Here is a 25838-nt window from a genome sequence, read left to right as displayed (position 1 = left end):
CTAGCCCCTCCACTCTGTTCACCAGAGAATGCAGGTCATCCCTAACCGAGTTTAGCTCTGTGCGGAATGTGTCTTTAACCTCCTCCACTAGTTCTCTAAAGTCCTTTTTAGTAGGTAGACTCTGAAGCAATACTTGAATATCTGCAGAGAGGGGTATTGAAGTAGCAAGTGGCGGATCATCAGAGGAGGTAGAACTGCCCGGTGAGGCCCAAGGGTCCTGTACTGGGACTAAGTTTGTGAGGGAAGAAGTTGCACTCAGGTCTTCACCCGGAGGGCCAGGCCAAGCTCCGGAGGGGCCACTGAGGGCTTCATGTGCCCCTGTTGCAGCAGGAGGTTGTTTGTGTGACCTCTGTGGTAGAGAGGTATGCACCTGGAGGGGGCTTCCCCCCTTGTTGGCTGTCACAGCTGAGGAGTAGGATCCTGCGGTGGTAGGGACTGGGGCTAAGGCTGTGGATTGCTGCCTAGACCCACTGCTACCTGCTCTCTGTGAGTCCCCCATGGCTCTCTGTGTGTCTTGGTGCTGGGAGGGAGTGCCCGCTGCCCCCTCCTGTTCATCTGTCCATCTCCTTGCGGTGCTAGGACACGCCCCCCGCTCAGCAGTATTTTAAAGCAACATCCTTGGCTGCCAGGACTACAGGAGCAGCAAGAAGGTGTGAATAGAGATGGATTGTCATTAGAATTCCTGCTCTGGGTCTCCTGATTCCTCCTCTTCAGGGGACCCTGAAGGTAAGTTACAATCCAAATTTCTATATCTTCTTTCTATTGTATTGGTGTCCACAGGATGCCAATAAAATTGAAACATGTGATACAGCAGGAATCAATAAATAATTGCTTAAATTGTTGTAGTTTGGGCACTCTAAAAGGTTCACCATCACTGCTTTAGACCATATACATAGCTGAACCGTATTACTGTGACTGGTTTTAGTGGTTTTATTGGTTTTTGTTTGTTCCTTTGTTACCCTACTTACTTTTTACGCTATAATGCATTTACAGTTTGAGGAATGTAAAACGTCTGGAGGTAGCAGCTACATGAATTGTACCTGAAGTCTGCTGTGTACAATGTGAAGAGGAAGGGAGCCAGAACTGTACCTTGAAGTGCACCTGTACTACTCATCACAGTATCCGACTCACAATCCTGGGCTCTCACATATTGAGGTTGGTTTGTGAGGTAGTCTAGGATCCAACTAGAGAGATAATAATAATACTTTATTATTAGAGATGAGCGAACATGCTCGTCCGAGCTTGATGCTCGGTCGAGCATTAGGGTACTCGAAACTGCTCGTTACTCGGACGAATACTTCGCCCGCTCGAGAAAATGGCAGCTCCCGCCGTTTTGCTTTTTGGCGGCCAGAAACAGAGCCAATCACAAGCCAGGAGACTCTGCACTCCACCCAGCATGACGTGGTACCCTTACACGTCGATAGCAGTGGTTGGCTGGCCAGATCAGGTGACCCTGGGATAGACTAGCCGCTGGCCGCGCTGCTCGGATCATTCTGTCTCTGGATGCCGCTAGGGAGAGAGCTGCTGCTGGTCAGGGAAAGCGTTAGGGTGTTCTATTAGCTTACTGTTAGGCAGGAGTGATTCTCAAAGAACCCAACAGCCCTTCTTAGGGCTACAATAACGTTCTACTTTTTTTATTTTAATTTGCATCTTTTACCATTTTGTGAGGAATTAGCAGGGGGACTTGCTACCGTTGTGTTTAGCTCTTAGTGGCACACATATCCATAGCAAAGACCGAAGTGGCAAAATTCAGTAGGGGTTGGATTTCTATTAGGCAATAACTCAGTGTCATCTCATCTGGCATAGTAGTGTGCTTCCTTTGATACTTGGCTAGAAAATAGCCATAGGAGAATACAAACAGCTTCTTGAAGCCTACAGTAGCGTTCTATATATTTGATTTCTGGTTGATCTGCTGGTGGCTGTAGTTTCTGCAGTGCATGTACTTGCCAATTCTGAGCAATTTGTAGTGAGACTTGCGACCGCTGTGTTCTGCGCTTAGTGGCGCACATATCCATAGCAAAGGCCGAAGTGGCAAAATTCAGTAGGGGTTGGATTTCTATTAGGCAATAACTCGGTGTCATCTCATCTGGCATAGTAGTGTGCTTCCTTTGATACTTGGCTAGAAAATAGCCATAGGAGAATACAAACAGCTTCTTGAAGCCTACAGTAGCGTTCTATATATTTGATTTCTGGTTGATCTGCTGGTGGCTGTAGTTTCTGCAGTGCATGTACTTGCCAATTCTGAGCAATTTGTAGTGAGACTTGCGACCGCTGTGTTCTGCGCTTAGTGGCGCACATATCCATAGCAAAGGCCGAAGTGGCAAAATTCAGTAGGGGTTGGATTTCTATTAGGCAATAACTCAGTGTCATCTCATCTGGCATAGTAGTGTGCTTCCTTTGATACTTGGCTAGAAAATAGCCATAGGAGAATACAAACAGCTTCTTGAAGCCTACAGTAGCGTTCTATATATTTGATTTCTGGTTGATCTGCTGGTGGCTGTAGTTTCTGCAGTGCATGTACTTGCCAATTCTGAGCAATTTGTAGTGAGACTTGCGACCGCTGTGTTCTGCGCTTAGTGGCGCACATATCCATAGCAAAGGCCGAAGTGGCAAAATTCAGTAGGGGTTGGATTTCTATTAGGCAACAACTCGGTGTCATCTCATCTGGCATAGTAGTGTGCTTCCTTTGATACTTGGCTAGAAAATAGCCATAGGAGAATACAAACAGCTTCTTGAAGCCTACAGTAGCGTTCTATATATTTGATTTCTGGTTGATCTGCTGGTGGCTGTAGTTTCTGCAGTGCATGTACTTGCCAATTCTGAGCAATTTGTAGTGAGACTTGCGACCGCTGTGTTCTGCGCTTAGTGGCGCACATATCCATAGCAAAGGCCGAAGTGGCAAAATTCAGTAGGGGTTGGATTTCTATTAGGCAATAACTCAGTGTCATCTCATCTGGCATAGTAGTGTGCTTCCTTTGATACTTGGCTAGAAAATAGCCATAGCAATAGGATAGGATTGTTTGGTTTTAAAAACTCAAAAAAAAACAAAAAACACAAAAAAACACAAAAAAAAACAAAAAGAAGTAAAAAAAAAAAAAAGTTATAACTCTCATTTTAAAAATGTTTAACCCGAGGGCTAGGGGTAGAGGACGAGGGCGGGGACGTGGGCGTCCAACTACTGCAGGGGTCAGAGGCCGTGGTCCTGGGCGGGGTGAGACACCACCTGCTGATGAGGGAGCAGGGGAACGCCGCAGAGCTACACTCCCTAGGTTCATGTCTGAAGTTACTGGGACTCGTGGTAGAGCACTGTTGAGGCCAGAACAGTGCGAACAGGTGATGTCGTGGATTGCTGACAATGCTTCGAGCAATTTGTCCACCACCAGTCAGTCTTCCACGCAGTCCACCCATGTCACCGAAATCCCCACTCCTCCAGCTCCTGCACCTCAGCCTCCTCCCCCCCAGTCTGCCCCCTCCCAGGAAAATTTGGCATTTGAACCGGCATACTCTGAGGAACTGTTTTCTGGACCCTTCCCACAGTCACAAACCACTTGTCCGGTTGCTGCTGAGCAATTTTCCGATGCCCAGGTTTTCCACCAGTCACAGTCTGTGGGTGATGATGACCTTCTTGACGTAGTGGAAGTGTGTAAAGAGGTGTCCGACGATGAGGAGACACGGTTGTCAGACAGTGGGGAAGTTGTTGTCAGGGCAGGAAGTCCGAGGGGGGAGCAGACTGAGGGATCGGAGGATGATGAGGTGACAGACCCAAGCTGGGTTGAGAGGCCGGGTGAACACAGTGCTTCTGAGACGGAGGAGAGTCCTCGACCTGAACAGGTTGGAAGAGGCAGTGGTGGGGCCAGACGGAGAGGCAGGGCCAGAGCTGGTGCATCAGCGCCACTGTCAACTAGTGAAGCTCCCGTGGTGAGGGCTCTTGCGGCGAGGGCTAGATCTTCAGAAGTGTGGAGGTTCTTTAAGGAAACACCGGATGACCGACGGACTGTGGTGTGCAACATTTGCCAAACCAGGCTCAGCAGGGGTTCCACCACTACTAGCTTAACTACCACCAGTATGCGCAGGCATATGAATGCTAAGCACCCCACTCAGTGGCAACAAGCCCGTTCACCTCCGGCCGTGCACACCACTGCTCCTTCCCCTGTGTCAGCTGCTAGTCAGCCCCCTGCCCAGGACCCTGCCACAAAAACCCCATCGTCGCCTCCACGATCCTCCACAGCATCCACCAGTGTTCAGCTCTCCATACCCCAGACGCTGGAGCGGAAACGCAAATATAGTGCAACCCACCCGCACGCCCAAGCCCTTAATGTGCACATCTCCAGATTGCTTAGCCTGGAGATGCTGCCCTATAGGCTAGTAGAGACCGAGGCCTTTCGCAACCTCATGGCGGCGGCCGCCCCTCGGTATTCGGTCCCCAGCCGCCACTACTTTTCCCGATGTGCCGTCCCAGCCCTGCACCAGCACGTGTCAGACAACATCATCCGTGCCCTGACCAACGCCGTTTCTGACAAGGTCCACCTGACCACGGACACGTGGACGAGTGCTGCCGGGCAGGGCCACTATATATCGCTGACGGCACATTGGGTTAACTTGGTGGAGGCTGGGACCGAGTCTGACCCTGGGGCTGCTCATATACTGCCGACGCCGAGGATTGCGGGGCCTACCTCGGTCCAGGTGTTTCAGGCCTACTATGCCTCCTCCTCCTCCCACCCCTCCTCCACCTCCTCCTCCGAACTACCATCCGTGGGCACGGCGCCATCAGTCGGTAGCTCTAGGCACAGCAGCAGTGCCGTCGCTAAGCGACAGCAGGCGGTGCTCAAACTGCTGAGCCTAGGCGACAAAAGGCACACCGCCCAAGAGCTATTACAGGGCATCACGGCGCAGACTGATCTGTGGCTGGCACCGCTGAACCTCAAGCCGGGAATGGTTGTGTGTGACAACGGCCGTAACCTGGTGGCGGCTCTGCAACTCGGCAGACTGACACATGTGCCATGCCTGGCCCATGTGTTAAATCTGATAGTGCAGCGTTTCCTCAAGACATACCCCAATCTGTCTGATTTGCTCACGAAGGTGCGCCGCATCTGTGCGCATTTCAGGAAGTCCAGCCCAGATGCTGCCACTCTCAGGGCAGCGCAGCGCCGCCTCCAACTGCCCGCTCACCGACTGTTGTGCGACGTGCCCACGAGGTGGAATTCAACACTGACCATGTTATCCAGAGTTTACCAGCAGCGCAGAGCGATTGTAGACTGCCAGATGTCAACTTCCACCAGAACTGGTAGTCAGGTCAGTCAGCTTCCTCAAGTCTACAATGAGGAGTGGACGTGGATGTCTGATATCTGTCAGGTGCTGAGTAACTTTGAGGAGTCAACACAGATGGTCAGTGGCGATGCCGCCATCATCAGCCTCACCATCCCGCTGCTTGGCCTGTTGAAAAACTCTCTGGTCAGCATGAAGTCGGAAGCTTTGCGCTCGTCACAAGAGACGGGGGAAGAATATTCCCTTGTTGATAGCCAAAGCACCCTGAGGTCTGTTTCTCAGCGCATATCGGAGGAGGTGGAGGTGGAGGAGGATGAGGAGGAAGAGGAGGAGAATGTTGGCGAGACACAAGAGGGGACCATTGTTGAGTCCTTCACTGTTCAGCGTGTATGGGCAGAAGAAGAGGAGTTGGAGGAGTTGGAGGAGGAGGAAATGGACAGTCAGGCCAGTGAGGGGAGTGAATTCTTACGCGTTGGTACTCTGGCGCATATGGCAGATTTCATGCTAGGCTGCCTATCCCGTGACCCTTGCGTTCAAAGAATTTATTCCAGCACCGATTACTGGGTGTTCACTCTCCTGGACCCACGGTACAAGCAAAATCTTCCCACTCTCATCCCTGGAGAGGAAAGGAGTGTGAGAATGCATGAATACCAGCAGGCCCTGGTGCACAAGCTGAAACAGTATTTCCCTTCTGACAGCGCTAGCGGCAGAGTGCGTAGTTCTGCGGGACAAGTAGCGAGGGAGAGTAGGCGAGCAGGCAGCTTGTCCAGCACTGGCAAGGGTACGCTTTACAAGGCTTTTGCCAGCTTTATGTCACCCCAGCAAGACACTGTCACCTGTCCCCAGTCTCGGCAGAGTAGGGCTGATCTTTACAGAAAGATGGTGAGGGAGTACGTAGCTGACCATACCATCGTCCTAAATGATCACACAGCTCCCTACAACTACTGGGTTTCAAAGCTGGACATGTGGCACGAACTGGCGCTGTACGCCTTGGAGGTTCTTGCCTGCCCTGCCGCTAGCGTCTTGTCCGAGCGGGTTTTCAGTGCAGCTGGTGGCATCATCACCGATAAGCGTACACGCCTGTCGACTGACAGCGCTGACAGGCTGACGCTTATTAAAATGAATAAAGGCTGGATTTCTCAGAATTTCCAATCTCCACCAGGTGAAGGAAGCTCAACCTGAATAATTGATCCACTCCTCCTCCTCCTCCTCATTTTCCTCCTTCTCCTCCTCTTTGTACAGTAAAGCAGAGGAAAATGGCTATTTTTTGACAGGGCCCACTGGCTCTTGCTATAGTACTTCATGCATTTAATTTTTCTGGAGGGCCACCTACCCGGTCCTCTGTTTGAAACAATTTTTGTGAGTGCCACATACAGGCACTCAATCTATTCCATTTTTCTGGAGGGCCACCTACCCGGTCCTCTGTTTTAAAAAATTTTTGGGACTACCACATACAGGCACTCAATCTATTCCATTTTACTGCAGGGCCACCTACCTGCTCCTCTGGTTTGAACAATTTTTGGGACTGCCACATACAGGCACTCAATCTATTCCATTTTACTGCAGGGCCACCTACCTGCTCCTCTGGTTTGAACAATTTTTGGGACTGCCACATACAGGCACTCAATCTATTCCATTTTACTGGAGGGCCACCTACCTGCTCCTCTGGTTTGAAGAATTTTTGGGACTGCCACATACAGGCACTCAATCTATTCCATTTTACTGGAGGGCCACCTACCTGCTCCTCTGGTTTGAAACATTTTTGGGACTGCCACATACAGGCACTCAATCTATCCCATTTTACTGGAGGGCCACCTACCTGCTCCTCTGGTTTGAAACATTTTTGGGACTGCCACATACAGGCACTCAATCTATTCCATTTTACTGCAGGGCCACCTACCTGCTCCTCTGGTTTGAAGAATTTTTGGGACTGCCACATACAGGCACTCAATCTATTCCATTTTACTGGAGGGCCACCTACCTGCTCCTCTGGTTTGAAACATTTTTGGGACTGCCACATACAGGCACTCAATCTATTCCATTTTACTGCAGGGCCACCTACCTGCTCCTCTGGTTTGAAGAATTTTTGGGACTGCCACATACAGGCACTCAATCTATTCCATTTTACTGGAGGGCCACCTACCTGCTCCTCTGGTTTGAAACATTTTTGGGACTGCCACATACAGGCACTCAATCTATTCCATTTTACTGCAGGGCCACCTACCTGCTCCTCTGGTTTGAACAATTTTTGGGACTGCCACATACAGGCACTCAATCTATTCCATTTTACTGCAGGGCCACCTACCTGCTCCTCTGGTTTGAACAATTTTTGGGACTGCCACATACAGGCACTCAATCTATTCCATTTTACTGGAGGGCCACCTACCTGCTCCTCTGGTTTGAAGAATTTTTGGGACTGCCACATACAGGCACTCAATCTATTCCATTTTACTGGAGGGCCACCTACCTGCTCCTCTGGTTTGAAACATTTTTGGGACTGCCACATACAGGCACTCAATCTATCCCATTTTACTGGAGGGCCACCTACCTGCTCCTCTGGTTTGAAAAATGTTTGGGACTGCCACATACAGGCACTATCCAAATTAAATTGTCTCCATAGCAGCCTCCACACGTTGTCTCCATTGCTACCTCCAAAAGTCGTCCATATAGCTGCCTCCATACATCGTCCCTTTATCAAACGAGGTGTGTCAGGCAGAAATTTGGGTTGTTTTCATGGATTCCACATCAAAGTTGTTAACTTTGTCGCCACCCTGCTGTGTTATCCACAAAATATACTGGCAAACTTTTACCATTTAGGGATATTATTTCAGCGCTTCTTGCGCATCTGTTTACATTCCCCTCACCCGCCATATCCTAAACTTTTAAGAACGCTACTACACTTGATCTTATACAAAAGGTTCTTAGAAGTGCTGTTTGGGGAGTAGCCTAGAGACAGGGGCTTGGATTGGCGAAAGCTCGCCTGGCAGCGGAACGCCAGCTCCATGCGCATCATGCGCTTCTTGCGCATCTGTTTACATTCCCCTCACCCGCCATATCCCAAACTTATAAGAACGCTACTACACTTAACTTGGTGCAGGCTGGGACCGAGTCTGACCCTGGGGCTGGTCATATACTGCCGACGCAGAGAATTGCGGGGCCTACCTCGGTCCAGGTCTCAAAGGCCTACTATACCTCCTCCCACCCCTCCTCCACCTCCTCCTCCTCCGAATTACCATCCGTGGGCATGGCGCCATCAGTCGGTAGCTCTAGGCACAGCAGCAGTGCCGTCGCTAAGCGACAGCAGGCGGTGCTGAAACTGCTGAGCCTAGGCGATAAAAGGCACACCGCCCAAGAGCTATTACAGGGCATTCCACATCAAAGTTGTTAACTTTGTCGCCACCCTGCTGTGTAATCCACAAAATATACTTGCAAACTTTTACCATTTAGGGATATTATTTCAGCGCTTCTTGCGCATCTGTTTACATTCCCCTCACCCGCCATATCCTAAACTTATAAGAACGCTACTACACTTGATCTTATACAAAAGGTTCTTAGAAGTGCTGTTTGGGGAGTAGCCTATAGACAGGGGCTTGGATTGGCGAAAGCTCGCCTGGCAGCGGAGCGCCAGCTCCATGCCAAGATCCAACTAACATAGTTTTAACTGCAGCACCTTTAATCTACTACTAGTTCACTGCCTCCATACATGGTCCCCTTATCAAACGAGCTGTGTCAGGCAGAATTTTGGGTTGTTTTCATGGCTTCCATGTTAACTTTGTCGCCACCCTGCTGTGTAATCCACAAAATATACTGGCAAACTTTTATCATGTACCGATATTATTTGAGCGCTTCTTGCTCACCTCCTTTGGTTCCTCTCTGCCACCCATTGGTTTGAAGCCTGAGTCCATTTAGGGTATGTCGCCATGCCACTCTCTAGCCTTCCGCTGCTGCCGCTGCCTCTGCATGCCGTCCCCTATAGTGTCAGGGTCAATTATTGGATGTTTTAGATGCTATCTAGCTTCATTCTGTCACTCTGTCATGGCCATGCTGTTGCCCATAATTTTGGCATAATGGTGCGATTAGGCAGCCTCAGAGGCATCCATGCATGCTGCCCCTGCTGTTTCCTGTCCATTTCCGTGGTGTTTCCATCCTTTTCTGAGGTTCCCAGGTGTTTGGCCAAGCTTCCCTGTGCAGAGCCTTGGTCCCCTTGAAAAATGCTCGAGTCTCCCATTGACTTCAATGGGGTTCGTTATTCGAGACGAGCACTCGAGCATCGGGAAAAGTTCGTCTCGAATAACGAGTACCCGAGCATTTTAGTGTTCGCTCATCTCTATTTATTATCCCAGACGGGAACTTAAAGTGTCACATCCGCTAAACAACAATTTGACAAAAACATCACATATATAAAAAACACATAAAAACACATATACCATAAAACAGAGAGATAGCACAGGTACACGTAAATATACATTTCACCAAATTTACAATAAAAAGTTAAATAAGTTAATTAAAACTAATTAGTTATAACCTTCCCTTTCTGATAGTCATACATTATAAGACTTACATATTCTACCCCTAATCGCTGTATTTGATAGCTCAAGAGCAGCCGGTATAAACGTCTTCTTAAATCTCTCCGACTTACATCGCATAAGAATAAAACGAGAACTAAAACCACTAATCTGTGCCTGTAGCACGCCATGCATAGGATGGTCACTGTTAATTTCTAATTTTGTCCAGTTTCCTGAGTATCCCACACTGTACTAGTTTCTCCCATCTGTCAAAAGGTGAACCCACTATCGAGGAGGCTTTCTTAATTATCTTATCCATCCTCTGACAATCCCTACTAGAAATGCAGTTGCCCCAAGCCGCTAGGGCAAATGCAAATGCGCTCCCCATAACCGTGTTATAGAAACCGACCATCATAGTCCTAGGGACATCAAATGCCCTCAGTCTACGTAGAAAGAATAGATTACTATTAGCACGTTTGCCTACCTTGTCGATATGCTCATGCCAGCTTAATTTATTGTCTATGATCACGCCCAAGTATTTGTAGCTACTAACCTGCTCTACTTCTGTCCCTGCTATAGTGAGTGATTTGTGTGTATCACCCCTTCTCCTCGAGAAGTTGATAACTAATTCTTTCGTCTTATTTACATTTAGCATAAGACCATTTGAGCTGCACCATTCAGTAAAAGTGTTCACTGACTCTCGATATTCACTGTCGTCCCCCTCTGTGATACAGCCCACCAATACCGAATCGTCCGAGTATTTCTGAAGAAAACAGGCCGGATAATTTTTCCTAAAATCTGAGGTGTACAGAATAAACAAGAAGGGAGCTAGCACAGTACCCTGAGGGGCCCCAGTACTGCACACCACTTCATCAGACCATGTGTCACCTAACCTAACCTTCTGTGGTCTTGCACTCAGATAAGTCATCAGCCATTTAATCATGGTCGGTTCTATCTGCATGGCCTTTAGTTTAGACTCCAGCAATGCTGGAATGATCGTGTTAAATGCGCTGCTGAAGTCAAAAAACGTCAGGCGAACCTCTGTTTTAGGGGATTCAAGATGAGCACATACTCTATGTAGCAGATTAATTAATGCATCATCTACTCCCAGCCCACGCTGATATGTAAATTGTAACGGGTCTACAAAATCCTTCACCACACTAGATAAGTGCCGCATAACCAGTCTTTCTAATATTTTCATAGCCACTGAAGTCAGCGCTATTGGTCTGTAGTCATTTAGTGATTTTGGTCGAGGAACTTTCTTTACTGGGACTATGACCGACGTTTTCCATAAAGTGGGCACTAATCCACATCGTAGGCTCATGTTAAATAAGTGTGTGAAAACATCACCCAACTCTTTACAACACGCTTTCAAAACCCTATTATCCAACATATCTGGGCCTCCAGCTTTATTGGATTTCAGGCGACCTAGTTCTGATACCACATCCTCAACTTTAATCAGCGGCATCGTGTCTAGTTTTTCTCCTCCATATTGTTCCCCCATCACATTAATATTTGCGACATCCCCAACGCTAGATCCTGACACTATTGAGTTACTCAACTCATCAAAACGATTAAAGAAGTTATTCAATTCGTTAGCCTTCTCTTTATCCCCTTCTACCCCTTCAGTTCGCACAGGTATTCCGGTGATTAATTTTAGACCCTTCCAAACCTCCTTTGTTTTCTGCTCAGACAGCTTATTTTCTAATCTCTTTTTATATGCAGCTTTCCACTCTCGAATTTTATGTTTAATATCCTTCAATAGACTTCTATAGGAGACCTCATCCCCTGCTAAGAAAGCCCGCCTCTTCAAACACAACAGTTTCTTGAGCTCACCAGTCATCCATGGTTTATTATTTGCGAATATTTTAACCCTTTTTACTGGCACTATACTGTCTACACAGAACCTGATATAGTCAGTGACCAAATTAACGCCCAGGTTTACATCACCCTGAGCTTCTCCACATAGCAATTCCCAGTCCGTTGTTGCAAAACAGCATTGCAGTTCCTCTTCCACTGACCCTGACCATTTACGTACCACTATCTCCTTCGAAGGAAATCTTTTTAGGACTGGACGATATCGCGGCTTAAGAAAAATCAAATTGTGGTCAGAGTTTCCCAAGGGTGGCAATGTCACGGATTTATAAGCATCAGTAACATTAGCATAAAATAAGTCAAGTATATGCTCTCCTCTAGTAGGCCTAGTCACGTACTGAGTTAGGTTTGACCATATACCCGCATTTCTAACGTGGTTGAAATCCCCAGTTAGAATCAATAAAGTATCACTGTATCTACCTTGTAGTTCACCAACCACATCCTGGAGTACTGTAAGTGCCGCATCATAGTTGGCTGATGGTGGAATATATATACCAACCAAGATTACAGCTGAGAACTCCCTCGGAAGATAGAAGGGCCTCATTACCAGAGCCAAAATCTCCACGTCTCCACAGCAATGTTTAATTCTCACCGTGATATGGTCAGCTAGACACCATCCCTGATTAACATAAATGATAATACCTCCTCCTTTTTTCTTCCCACTACTTCTACAATCCCTATCTCCTCTAACCTGGGAGAAACCTGGTACACTAGTCAGGCTATCCGGGATCATATCATGCAGCCATGACTCAGTGAAACACATAATACAGCACTTCGACTTTTCATTATCATTTACGATCATAGAATGTAATTCATCCATCTTGGTACTTAAAGATCTTACATTTCCAGTTAACACCGAAGGAACAAATGGTCTTATCCCCCTCTTCTTCTGTTTACGTTTAAAACCTGCCCGTGTTCCCCGAAATGGTCTCCTAATTTCTTTTGGTATGTCGTTATACTTCATATTCCTCCTAGGTATAGATTTCCTAATCTCTAGGAGCACATATCTCGTAAACCTAATTCTACTATTCTCTTTAAATTGCATGTACTCATTTTCATTTTTTCCTTCTTCCCCATAATTATAAACCACGGGGCTGAGATTTCCCATTCCCAGGCCCGAGTTATTTTCCAATCCTCCTCCAAATATCCTACTTCCATTAACCATAAGTGTATCTTCATTGTCCAATCTTGGCCTCAACAGACATTTCACAGCAATTCCAGCATAAATTTTCGCCTGTACCACCTGATCCAGGCCCTGGTACGGGGCCATAGCGGGGCGAGGCGAGCACACGCCACGGACAGAGCCAGAGAGAACCCCCATCCACCAACCGGGGTAGCCCAGACTCTCTACAACCCTGTAGCTCACCAGGTAGACAACGGCAACCACGGGCTGAGTTCAGTAGCAAATGCCATAGACAGAGTGGGTCCATTCCGCTCACCCCTAGTACAAAGTACAGGGGCAAAACAAGACTCCACACCCTAAGTGCCCACCAGAACTCGTCTTCCCGGACGCCCCAGGACCCCATTACAGGGCTGCATGCACCAGCAATTGGTACTGACAGTTCACCCTGGGAGATTTCCCTCCGTAAGTCATTAAGCCGCAATAGGAGACAATCTGAGACACAGGGATCCTCCCCTCCAATCCCTTGGCAGTGCCCCATCCTCCCCCCACCAGGTACCCCATATCTTGGGTCCGGACATTGGCAGTCTCGGTCCATACTCATGCCTTCTCCAGTTGCACGACCTATGTTGGCTCTCGAAGTTCCAATCTAAGGTACAGCAAGTTGTCCCAGAAACTCTTCAGAGACCGCACAATAGTATATATAGTTTGCAGTCCAGTACCAGGTAATGGGGGAGAGGGTGAGGAGGATCTTCAACAGTCCCAGATGATCTTTAACAATCCCAGTGGATTTGAAGACAGGTCAAAGATCTCCAACAGTCCCAAGTGATGGGGGGGGGGGGGGAGAAGGATGGAGAATCTCCAACAGTCCCAAGGGATAGGGAGGGGGAGGGATGTAGGATCTCCAGATGGTGGTCCACTCCAGTTTGTCCCTTAGTAGCCCTGGCTGTATGGTATTGAAAGCACTGGAGAAATCAAAGAACATTATTCTCACAGTGTTCCCAGGTTTCTCCAAGTGAGAAAGAGTTCGGTGTAGAAGGTAGATGATGGCATCATCTACACCAATGCCTGGCCGATAAGCAAACTGTAGGGCGTCCATAGATGAGCTCACTAGAGGGCGGAGATGTGTGAGAACCAACCTCTCGAAGACCTTCATCGAATGGGATAGTCCGATGGGTGAAGTGTTTTTGGAACTGGTACCACACAAGATGTTTTCCACAGTTGTGGTACCCTTCCCAACTCCAGGCTCATGTTGAACATATGTGTAATGATACCACAAAGCTGATCACCACAGGTCTTGATTAATCTTGCACTGATACCATCTGGTCCTGTAGCCTTGCCCACTTTGAGTCTTTTCAGCTCTTTTCTCACCTGGGCACTTGTAAGGATCAAATTGTAGCCTGATGACTGACAGCTGGTTTGACTGATCTGGGGATGAGGGCTAACAGCATGGGATCTAGTGGGGAGACGTTGAGTGTGGAGGAGACAATAGAATGGTTTCCTGATGACATGGACTCATGTTGTCTCAGGAGGGAAGCCTGTGAGGTGGGAGGGGCAGGTGTGTGATCAAACCTATTGAAGAATAGATTAAGTTCATTAACCCACTCCTTATCTGCTGTAACCTGAGAGACAGGCTGTCTGTGTTCAGATATTGATTTGAGGCTTTTCCAAGATACGTATTATAACAAATATAGAGATTGACTAACAGTTGAGAACGCAAGACCACGATAATAGATGATATATAGGCAGACACATTTCAAAGAATTGTTGCTATGTAAATGCAGTGACAAACAATCTTTAATTGTAATACAGTAACTTTTGTATTTGTAATACTTTATATATGAAAATCTCAAAAATTAATATTAAAAAAAAAAAAAAAAATCTTATCCAACATTTTTTCATGCTCCTTTTTTTTTATTTCTACACACTCATGAATGAGAATGACTCATTGGACATCTCTCAGGTCATTTGCATACATCTTTAGGACCTGATTGTTTAAGTTTATACAGGCGGTCCCCTACTTAAGAACACTCGACTTACATACGACCCCTAGTTACAAACGGCCCTCTGGATGTTGGTAATTTACTGTACTTTAGTCCTAGGTTAACTTAAGAACAAACATACAGACCCTATCTGTAACCCGCCAACTGCCTGTATACATCTTTAGGACCTGATTGTTTAAGTTTATAGGCATGTACAGGTACAATGCAGGGATAGGGGCAATGCTTTAAATTGTCAGTTTATGAAAATATATTTAGTTTTAAGTGGTTTATTTGCCTGACAGGTTCTCTTTAAGTTAATCCTTATAAGTAGAGATGAGCGAACATGCTCGTCCGAGCTTGATGCTCGGTCGAGCATTAGCGTACTCGAAACTGCTCGTTGCTCGGACGAATACTTCGCCCGCTCGAGAAAATGGCAGCTCCCGCCGTTTTGCTTTTTGGCGGCCAGAAACAGAGCCAATCACAAGCCAGGAGACTCTGCACTCCACCCAGCATGACATGGTACCCTTACACGTCGATAGCAGTGGTTGGCTGGCCAGATCAGGTGACCCTGGGATAGACTAGCCGCTGCCCGCGCTGCTCGGATCATTCTCTGTCTGGATGCCGCTAGGGAGAGAGCTGCTGCTGGTCAGGGAAAGCGTTAGGGTGTTCTATTAGCTTACTGTTAGGCAGGAGTGATTCTCCAAGAACCCAACAGCCCTTCTTAGGGCTACAATAACGTTATACTTTTTTTTTTTTATTTGCAGCTAGTACCATATTGTGAGGAATTTGCAGGGGGACTTGCTACCGTTGTGTTTAGCTCTTAGTGACACACATATCCACCTCAAACACCAAAGTGGGAAAATTTATTAGGGGTTTGATTTCAATTAGGCACAGTCTGCCATTTACTTTTTATTTTACGTTTATTTTTTTAATAACTCAGTGTCATCTCATCTTGCATAGTAGTGTGCTTTCATACTTGGCTAGAAAATAGCCATAGGAGAATCCAAACGGCTTACTTACGCCTACAGTAGCGTTATATATATTTGATTTCTGGTTGATCTGCTGGTGGCTGTACTTGCTGCAGTGCATCTACTAGCAAATTGTGAGCAATTTGTAGTGAGACTTGCGACCGCTGTGTTTTGCGCTTAGTGACGCACATATCCATTGCAAAGACCGAAGTGGGAAAATTTATTAGGGGTTGGATTTCAATTAGGCACAGTCTGCCTTTTCCTTTTTTATTTTACGTTTATTTTGTTTAATAACTCAGCGTCATCTCATCTGGCATAGTAGTGTGCTTTCATACTTGGCTAGAAAATAGCCATAGGAGAATCCAAACGGCTTACTTACGCCTACAGTAGCGTTATATATATTTGATTTCTGGTTGATCTGCTGGTGGCTGTACTTGCTGCAGTGCATCTACTAGCAAATTGTGAGCAATTTGTAGTGAGACTTGCGACCGCTGTGTTTTGCGCTTAGTGACGCACATATCCATTGCAAAGATCGAAGTGGGAAAATTTATTAGGGGTTGGATTTCAATTAGGCACAGTCTGCCATTTCCTTTTTTATTTTACGTTTATTTTGTTTAATAACTCAGCGTCATCTCATCTGGCATAGTAGTGTGCTTTCATACTTGGCTAGAAAATAGCCATAGGAGAATCCAAACGGCTTACTTACGCCTACAGTAGCGTTATATATATTTGATTTCTGGTTGATCTGCTGGTGGCTGTACTTGCTGCAGTGCATCTACTAGCAAATTGTGAGCAATTTGTAGTGAGACTTGCGACCGCTGTGTTTTGCGCTTAGTGACGCACATATCCATTGCAAAGACCGAAGTGGGAAAATTTATTAGGGGTTGGATTTCAATTAGGCACAGTCTGCCATTTCCTTTTTTATTTTACGTTTATTTTGTTTAATAACTCAGCGTCATCTCATCTGGCATAGTAGTGTGCTTTCATACTTGGCTAGAAAATAGCCATAGCAATAGGATAGCATCGTTTGGTTTTAAAAACTAAAAAACACAAAAAAAAAACAAAAAAACACAAAAAAAAGTTTAAAAAATTAAAGTTATAACTCTCATTTTAAAAATGTTTAACCCGAGGGCTAGGGGTAGAGGACGAGGACGGGGACGTGGGCGTCCAACTACTGCAGGGGTCAGAGGCCGTGGTCCTGGCCGGGGTGAGACACCACCTGCTTATGAGGGAGCAGGGGAACGCCGCAGAGCTACACTCCCTAGGTTCATGTCTGAAGTTACTGGGACTCGTGGTAGAGCACTGTTGAGGCCAGAACAGTGCGAACAGGTGATGTCGTGGATTGCCGACAATGCTTCGAGCAATTTGTCCACCAGTCAGTCTTCCACGCAGTCCACCCATGTCACCGAAATCGGCACTCCTCCAGCTCCTGCACCTCAGCCTCCTCCCCCCCAGTCTGCCCCCTCCCAGGAAAATTTGCCATTTGAACCGGCATACTCTGAGGAACTGTTTTCTGGACCCTTCCCACACTCACAAACCACTTGTCCGGTTGCTGCTGAGCAATTTTCCGATGCCCAGGTTTTCCACCAGTCGCAGTCTGTGGGTGATGATGACCTTCTTGACGTAGTGGAAGAAGTGTCTAAAGAGGTGTCCGACGATGAGGAGACACGGTTGTCAGACAGTGGGGAAGTTGTTGTCAGGGCAGGAAGTCCGAGGGGGGAGCAGACTGAGGGATCGGAGGATGATGAGGTGACAGACCCAAGCTGGGTTGATAGGCCGGGTGAACACAGTGCTTCTGAGACAGAGGAGAGTCCTCGACCAGAACAGGTTGGAAGAGGCAGTGGTGGGGCCAGACGGAGAGGCAGGGCCAGAGCTGGTGCATCAGCGCCAAATGTGTCAACTAGTGAAGCTCCCGTGGCGAGGGCTCCTGCGGCGAGGGCTAGATTTTCCGAAGTCTGGAGGTTCTTTAAGGAAACACCGGATGACCGACGGACTGTGGTGTGCAACATTTGCCAAACCAGGATCAGCAGGGGTTCCACCACTACTAGCTTAACTACCACCAGTATGCGCAGGCATATGAATGCTAAACACCCCACTCAGTGGCAACAAGCCCGTTCACCTCCGGCCGTGCACACCACTGCTCCTTCCCCTGTGTCAGCTGATAGTCAGCCCCCTGCCCAGGACCCTGCCACAAAAACCCCATCGTCGCCTCCACGATCCTCCACAGCATCCACCAGCGTTCAGCATTCCATACCCCAGACGCTGGAGCGGAAACGCAAATATAGTGCAACCCACCCGCACGCCCAAGCCCTTAATGTCCACATCTCCAGATTGCTTAGCCTGGAGATGCTGCCCTATAGGCTAGTAGAGACCGAGGCCTTTCGCAACCTCATGGCGGCGGCCGCCCCTCGGTATTCGGTCCCCAGCCGCCACTACTTTTCCCGATGTGCCGTCCCAGCCCTGCACCAGCATGTGTCAGACAACATCATCCGTGCCCTGACAACGCCGTTTCTGACAAGGTCCACCTGACCACGGACACGTGCTGCCGGGCAGGGCCAATATATATCGCTGACGGCACATTGGGTTAACTTGGTGGAGGCTGGGACCGAGTCTGACCCTGCGGCTGGTCATATACTGCCGACGCCGAGGATTGCGGGGCCTACCTCGGTCCAGGTGTTTCAGGCCTACTATGCCTCCTCCTCCTCCCACCCCTCCTCCACCTCCTCCTCCGAACTACCATCCGTGGGCATGGCGCCATCAGTCGGTAGCTCTAGGCACAGCAGCAGTGCCGTCGCTAAGCGACAGCAGGCGGTGCTCAAACTGCTGAGCCTAGGCGATAAAAGGCACACCGCCCAAGAACTATTACAGGGCATCACGGCGCAGACTGATCTGTGGCTGGCACCGCTGAACCTGAAGCCAGGCATGGTTGTGTGTGACAACGGCCGTAACCTGGTGGCGGCTCTGCAACTCGGCAGACCGACACATGTGCCATGCCTGGCCCATGTGTTAAATCTGATAGTTCAGCGTTTCCTCAAGACATACCCCAATCTGTCTGATTTGCTCACGAAGGTGCGCCGCATCTGTGCGCATTTCAGGAAGTCCAGCACAGATGCTGCCACTCTCAGGGCAGCGCAGCGCCGCCTCCAACTGCCCGCTCACCGACTGTTGTGCGACGTGCCCATGAGGTGGAATTCAACACTGACCATGTTATCCAGAGTTTACCAGCAGCGCCGAGCGATTGTAGACTGCCAGATGTCAACTTCCACCAGAACTGGTAGTCAGGTCAGTCAGCTTCCTCAAGTCTACAATGAGGAGTGGACGTGGATGTCTGATATCTGTCAGGTGCTGAGTAACTTTGAGGAGTCAACACAGATGGTCAGTGGCGATGCTGCCATCATCAGCCTCACCATCCCGCTGCTTGGCCTGTTGAAAAACTCTCTGATCAGCATGAAGTCGGAAGCTTTGCGCTCGTCACAAGAGACGGGGGAAGAAGATTCCCTTGTTGATAGCCAAAGCACCCTTAGGTCTGTTTCTCAGCGCATATCGGAGGAGGTGGAGGTGGAGGAGGATGAGGAGGAAGAGGAGGAGAATGTTGGCGAGACACAAGAGGGGACCATTGTTCAGTCCTTCACTGTTCAGCGTGTATGGGCAGAAGAAGAGGAGTTGGAGGAGGAGGAAATGGACAGCCAGGCCAGTGAGGGGAGTGAATTCTTACGCGTTGGTACTCTGGCGCATATGGCAGATTTCATGCTAGGCTGCCTATCCCGTGACCCTCGCGTTCAAAGAATTTATTCCAGCACCGATTACTGGGTGTTCACTCTCCTGGACCCACGGTACAAGCAAAATCTTTCCACTCTCATCCCTGGAGAGGAAAGGAGTGTGAGAATGCATGAATACCAGCAGGCCCTGGTTCACAAGCTGAAACAGTATTTCCCTTCTGACAGCGCTAGCGGCAGAGTGCGTAGTTCTGCGGGACAAGTAGCGAGGGAGAGTAGGCGAGCAGGCAGCTTGTCCAGCACTGGCAAGGGTACGCTTTACAAGGCTTTTGCCAGCTTTATGTCACCCCAGCAAGACACTGTCACCTGTCCCCAGTCTCGGCAGAGTAGGGCTGATCTTTACAGAAAGATGGTGAGGGAGTACGTAGCTGACCATACCATCGTCCTAAATGATCACACAGCTCCCTACAACTACTGGGTTTCAAAGCTGGACATGTGGCACGAACTGGCGCTGTACGCCTTGGAGGTTCTTGCCTGCCCTGCCGCTAGCGTCTTGTCCGAGCGGGTTTTCAGTGCAGCTGGTGGCATCATCACCGATAAGCGTACACGCCTGTCGACTGACAGCGCTGACAGGCTGACGCTTATTAAGATGAATAAAGCCTGGATTTCTCATAATTTCCAATCTCCACCAGGTGAAGGAAGCTCAACCTGAATAATTTATCCACTCCTCCTCCTCCTCATTTTCCTCCTTCTCCTCCTCTTTGTACAGTAAAGCAGAGGAAACTGGCTATTTTTTGACAGGGCCCACTGGCTCTAGCTATAGTACTTTATGCATTTAATTTTTCTGGAGGGCCACCTACCCGGTCCTCTGTTTTAAACAATTTTTGGGAGTGCCACATACAGGCACTCAATCTATTCAATTTTTCTGGAGGGCCACCTACCTGCTCCTCTGGTTTGAAAACTTTTTTGGACTGCCACATACAGGCACTCAATCTATTCCATTTTACTGGAGGGCCACCTACCTGCTCCTCTGGTTTGAAAACTTTTTTGGACTGCCACATACAGGCACTCAATCTATTAAATTTTTCTGGAGGGCCACCTACCTGCTCCTCTGGTTTGAAAACTTTTTTGGACTGCCACATACAGGCACTCAATCTATTTCATTTTTCTGGAGGGCCACCTACCTGCTCCTCTGGTTTAAAACTTTTTTGGACTGCCACATACAGGCACTATCCAAATTAAATTGTCTCCATAGCAGCCTCCACACGTTGTCTCCATTGCTACCTCCAAAAGTCGTCCATATAGCTGCCTCCATACATCGTCCCCTTATCAAACGAGGTGTGTCAGGCAGAAATTTGGGTTGTTTTCATGGATTCCACATCAAAGTTGTTAACTTTGTCGCCACCCTGCTGTGTTATCCACAAAATATACTGGCAAACTTTTATCATTTACCAATATTATTTCAGCGCTTCTTGCGCATCTGTTTACATTCCCCTCACCCGCCATATCCTAAACTTATAAGAACGCTACTACACTTGATCTTATACAAAAGGTTCTTAGAAGTGCTGTTTGGGGAGTAGCCTAGAGACAGGGGCTTGGATTGGCGAAAGCTCGCCTGGCAGCGGAGCGCCAGCTCCATGCGCATCATGCGCTTCTTGCGCATCTGTTTACATTCCCCTCACCCGCCATATCCCAAACTTATAAGAACGCTACTACACTTAACTTGGTGCAGGCTGGGACCGAGTCTGACCCTGGGGCTGGTCATTTACTGCTGACGCAGAGAATTGCGGGGCCTACCTCGTTCCAGGTCTCAAAGGTCTAGTATACCTCCTCCTCCTCCCACCCCTCCTCCTCCGAATTACCATCCGTGGCCATGGCGCCATCAGTCGGTAGCTCTAGGCACAGCAGCAGTGCCGTCGCTAAGCGACAGCAGGCGGTGCTCAAACTGCTGAGCCTAGGCGATAAAAGGCACACCGCCCAAGAGCTATTACAGGGCATTCCACATCAAACTTGTTAACTTTGTCGCCACCCTGCTGTGTAATCCACAAAATATACTTGCAAACTTTTATCATTTACCGATATTATTTCAGCGCTTCTTGCGCATCTGTTTACATTCCCCTCACCCGCCATATCCTAAACTTATAAGAACGCTACTACACTTGATCTTATACAAAAGGTTCTTAGAAGTGCTGTTTGGGGAGTAGCCTAGAGACAGGGGCTTGGATTGGCGAAAGCTCACCTGGCAGCGGAGCGCCAGCTCCATGCGCATCATGCGCTTCTTGCGCATCTGTTTACATTCCCCTCACCCGCCATATCCCAAACTTATAAGAACGCTACTACACTTGATCTTATACAAAAGGTTCTTAGAAGTGCTGTCTGGGGAGTAGCCTAGAGACAGGGGCTTGGATTGGCGAAAGCTCGCCTGGCAGCGGAGCGCCAGCTCCATGCCAAGATCCAACTAACATAGTTTTAACTGCAGCACCTTTAATCTACTACTAGTTCACTGCCTCCATACATGGTCCCCTTATCAAACGAGCTGTGTCAGGCAGAATTTTGGGTTGTTTTCATAGCTTCCATGTTAACTTTGTCGCCACCCTGCTGTGTAATCCACAAAATATACTGGCAAACTTTTATCATGTACCGATATTATTTGAGCGCTTCTTGCTCACCTCCTTTGGTTCCTCTCTGCCACCCATTGGTTTGAAGCCTGAGTCCATTTAGAGTATGTCGCCATGCCACTCTCTAGCCTGCCGCTGCTGCCGCTGCCTCTGCATGCCGTCCCCTATAGTGTCAGGGTCAATTATTGGATGTTTTACATGCTATCTAGCTTCATTCTGTCACTCTGTCATGGCCATGCTGTTGCCCATAATTTTGGCATAATGGTGCGATTAGGCAGCCTCAGAGGCATCCATGCATGCTGCCCCTGCTGTTTCCTGTCCATTTCCGTGGTGTTTCCATCCTTTTCTGAGGTTCCCAGGTGTTTGGCCAAGCTTCCCTGTGCAGAGCCTTGGTCCCCTTGAAAAATGCTCGAGTCTCCCATTGACTTCAATGGGGCTCGTTATTCGAGACGAGCACTCGAGCATCGGGAAAAGTTCGTCTCGAATAACGAGTACCCGAGCATTTTAGTGCTCGCTCATCTCTACTTATAAGATAATACTTATGAATCATTCAGAAAAATCGAATAGAAAAAAAGATTGAGGTTGTTCAATTGTTTATTTTTTTTAGTAAGTTTTATCATAATAATGATCTTTAATATTCTATTATTTAATAAACACTGCTTTTTTTTACTTTATAGGTATTAGCAGTTTATTTCAATCACTTAATTTGAATGGATTATGTAGCAAATCTCTTAGCCATCTGGACCTGTCTGGCAACCCTGGGATTCTTGCCACTGAAGATTCTACTGTAAGTTATAATTCTATATTTTAATAGGTTGATTTTTACAGTTTAGAAGCAGTTCACAACTGTGATCATGCTTAAGAGCAGAATAATAGAGACATTGATGATAACAGCAACCAAGCCTTATAAATAAAATATTACAGCTTTATTCATTCTTATCAGATGTATTTCTCATAAGGTATTCATGAAAACAGATGGCATGCAAATTCACTTAAACCTTTAATAAATTAACTCATTTTTATAGTTCAATCATTTTATTGAGTTTCAATATACAAGTAAACAGGTAATATATGTAACAAATAATGTTCTAGAAAATAAAAACTAATACAAGTACATAACAATTACCCCTTGTCTCTGAGCGGTACATGGTATTATGCATATAAATGGGGCGCCAATATCTTTCCATACAAGGAGGGGAGGCATAAGTAGCTTGTGGGAGTGGTCTTGTGATTCTCGGCCACAGTCAAAGGAAGCCACGTGGGAGAAACCAATGGGCCTAAAAAATTCCATGTGTGCCCCTAGCATACAGAGGACTGGCGTGGTGGTGTGTACCCCCGGGCCTGTTGAACCATTGATACCTTTTATATCTCCCGCCTATTCCAGAGTAACCCAAGTAGGCAGGGGGTAGTTGAGGAAGCCCGACTTTTAGCTTATCTTAAATAATACTTTTGCCTCCAATGTGGAATCAATATGGGACATTTCATGTGTACGCACCACTTAGAGTCCCATCTGTTGGGGAGAGTTAGCACACATGAAAGCCGAACAGTATCCTTGGAACCTTTGGCTAGAATGGGTGGCTCATGCATGGAAAGGCCCTGTAGGGAACCTGGGCCTTCAATTTGCAGAGGATACTGGAAAGTCAAGATCGCCATATTCAATCACTCCCCTGATCCCGCCCCTCTTTACCTCATTTTTATAATTCCACAAGCTAATATTTGTTTATTATTAATGAAGAGTGAATCCAAAGTGCACTATTCAGGACTGCACCAAGCAAGCGCTGCTGTCTGGGATCTGGTTCTGTGTTCGGGAAAAATCACCATGCTGCTTGATTGATTGCTAAAACACTCAATCAAGCAGCTTTCGGTCCCTTAGCAGCCACAGGCATGTCCTCTATGGCAATGTCTTTGACCCTACTCTCATACTGCAGAGTCACATATCCAACCCCGCCATTCAAAGTCCAGATGCCATTATGGACATACCCAATAGAGATAGGGAGAGGTTGTTTCTTGTCACAGGGTCAGTCAGATGGACTGGGACTTCTTAAAAAACAGCAATGTCCCTTCTCATGGAACTTAGGTTTTATAGGGGAGGCTGCTGTTATTAGGGACAATAAAAAAAATATGTTACAGACAACACTATTTACCGGCTGCATATCGCATATCCCCTATATGGTCATTTGACTTTCCATGCTAGTAACGGGTTGGACCCCCTTTTGCCTTCAGAACTGCCTCAACTCTTTGTGGCATAGATTCAACAAGGTGCTGGAAGCATTCCTCAGAGATTTTGGTCCATATTGACATCACACTGTTGCCGTAGATTTGTCGGCTGCACATCCATGATGCGAATCTCCCGTTTCACCACATCCCAAAGATGCTCTATTGGATTGAGATCTGGTGACTGTGGAGGCCATTTGAGTACAGTGAACTCAGTCTGAGAAACCAGTCTGAGATGATTCCAGCTTTATGACATGGCGCATTATCCTGCTGAAAGTAGCCATCAGATGTTGGGTACATTGTGGTCATAAAGGTATGGACATGGTCAGCAACAATACTCAGGTAGGCTGTGGCGTTGCAACGATGCTCAATTGGTAACAAGGGGCCCAAAGAGTGCCAAGAAAATATTCCCCACACCATGACACCACCACCACCAGCCTGAACCGTTGATACAAGGCAGGATGGATCCATGCTTTCATGTTGTTGACGCCAAATTCTGACCCTACTATCTGAATGTTGCAGCAGAAATCGAGACTCATCAGACCAGGCAACGTTTTTCCAATCTTCTACTGTCCAATTTCGATGAGCTTGTGCAAATTGTAGCCTCAGTTTCCTGTTCTTAGCTGAAAGGAGTGGCACCCCGTGTGGTCTTCTGCTGCTGTAGCCCATCTGCCTCATAGTTCGACGTACTGTGCATTCAGAGATGCTCTTCTGCCTACCTTGGTTGTAACAGGTGGCAATTTGAGTCACTGTTGCCTTTCTATCAGCTCGAACCAGACTGCCCATTCTCCTCTGGCATCAACAAGGCATTTCTGCCCACAGAACTGCCGCTCACTGGATGTTTTTTCTTTTTCGGACCATTTTCTGTAAACCCTAGAGATGGTTGTGCGTGAAAATCCCAGTAGATCAGCAGTTTCTGAAATACTCAGACCAGCCGTTTTGTCACCAACTACCATGCCACGTTCAAAGGCACTCAAATCACCTTTCTTCCCCATACTGATGCTCAGTTTGAACTGCAGGAGATTGTCTTGACCATGTCTACATGCCTAAATGCACAGAGTTGCCGCCATGTGATTGGCTGATTAGAAATTAAGTGTTAACGAGCAGTTAGACCGGTGTACCTAATAAAGTGGCCGGTGAGTGTATATAAGATTTGTATGTCTAAATATATTATGTATATATACTATATGGGGAAGATTTATAATAACTTCTATGCCAGTTTTCTGGCGTGGAAGCAGTGACATAATCACAAATTCTTGCGCAATGCAAGAATTTGCTATTAAAATTGTGAATATGCCACATGTTGTGGAGGGGGCACAGAGGTGGCATGGTGTCCAGTGGAGAGGTGGCATTGTGTCCAGTGGAGATGATGGGGCACAGGGCTTAGTTTTGCCCACCTGCTTCGCCACCCGCCAGATATCCGACGAGACAAGGAGGAGGGGGGCATGGCAGGAGCCATAGGGGGGCATGGCTGCCTCTATTTATAATGTATATGTGCTATACATAATGGGGCAGATTTACTTACCCGGTCTTTTCGCGATCCAGCGTCGCGTTCTCTGCGGTGAATACGGGTCC

General features: G+C 47.5%; 1 protein-coding gene across 5 annotated transcripts in view; it reads left to right on the top strand.

The window, feature by feature from the left end:
- The window catches only part of LOC140070832 (capping protein, Arp2/3 and myosin-I linker protein 3-like), an 813581-nt gene that overhangs the window by 281968 nt on the left and 505775 nt on the right, over positions 1–25838 (top strand). For all 5 annotated transcript variants that reach the window (XR_011848999.1, XR_011848997.1, XR_011848998.1 and 2 more), the window contains exon 13: positions 22727–22836. Coding sequence is in view for 2 of the 5 variants with exons in the window: in XM_072117787.1 (XP_071973888.1) it covers positions 22727–22836 (110 nt within the window). In the remaining 3 variants the exon portion in view is untranslated. The remainder of the gene's footprint in view (positions 1–22726; positions 22837–25838) is intronic.

Source organism: Engystomops pustulosus, chromosome 7, assembly GCF_040894005.1.
Source record: "Engystomops pustulosus chromosome 7, aEngPut4.maternal, whole genome shotgun sequence".
Taxonomy (NCBI): domain Eukaryota; kingdom Metazoa; phylum Chordata; class Amphibia; order Anura; family Leptodactylidae; genus Engystomops; species Engystomops pustulosus.
The sequence above is the reverse complement of the archived record's forward strand: the minus strand, read 5'-3'. Positions and strand labels throughout refer to the sequence as shown.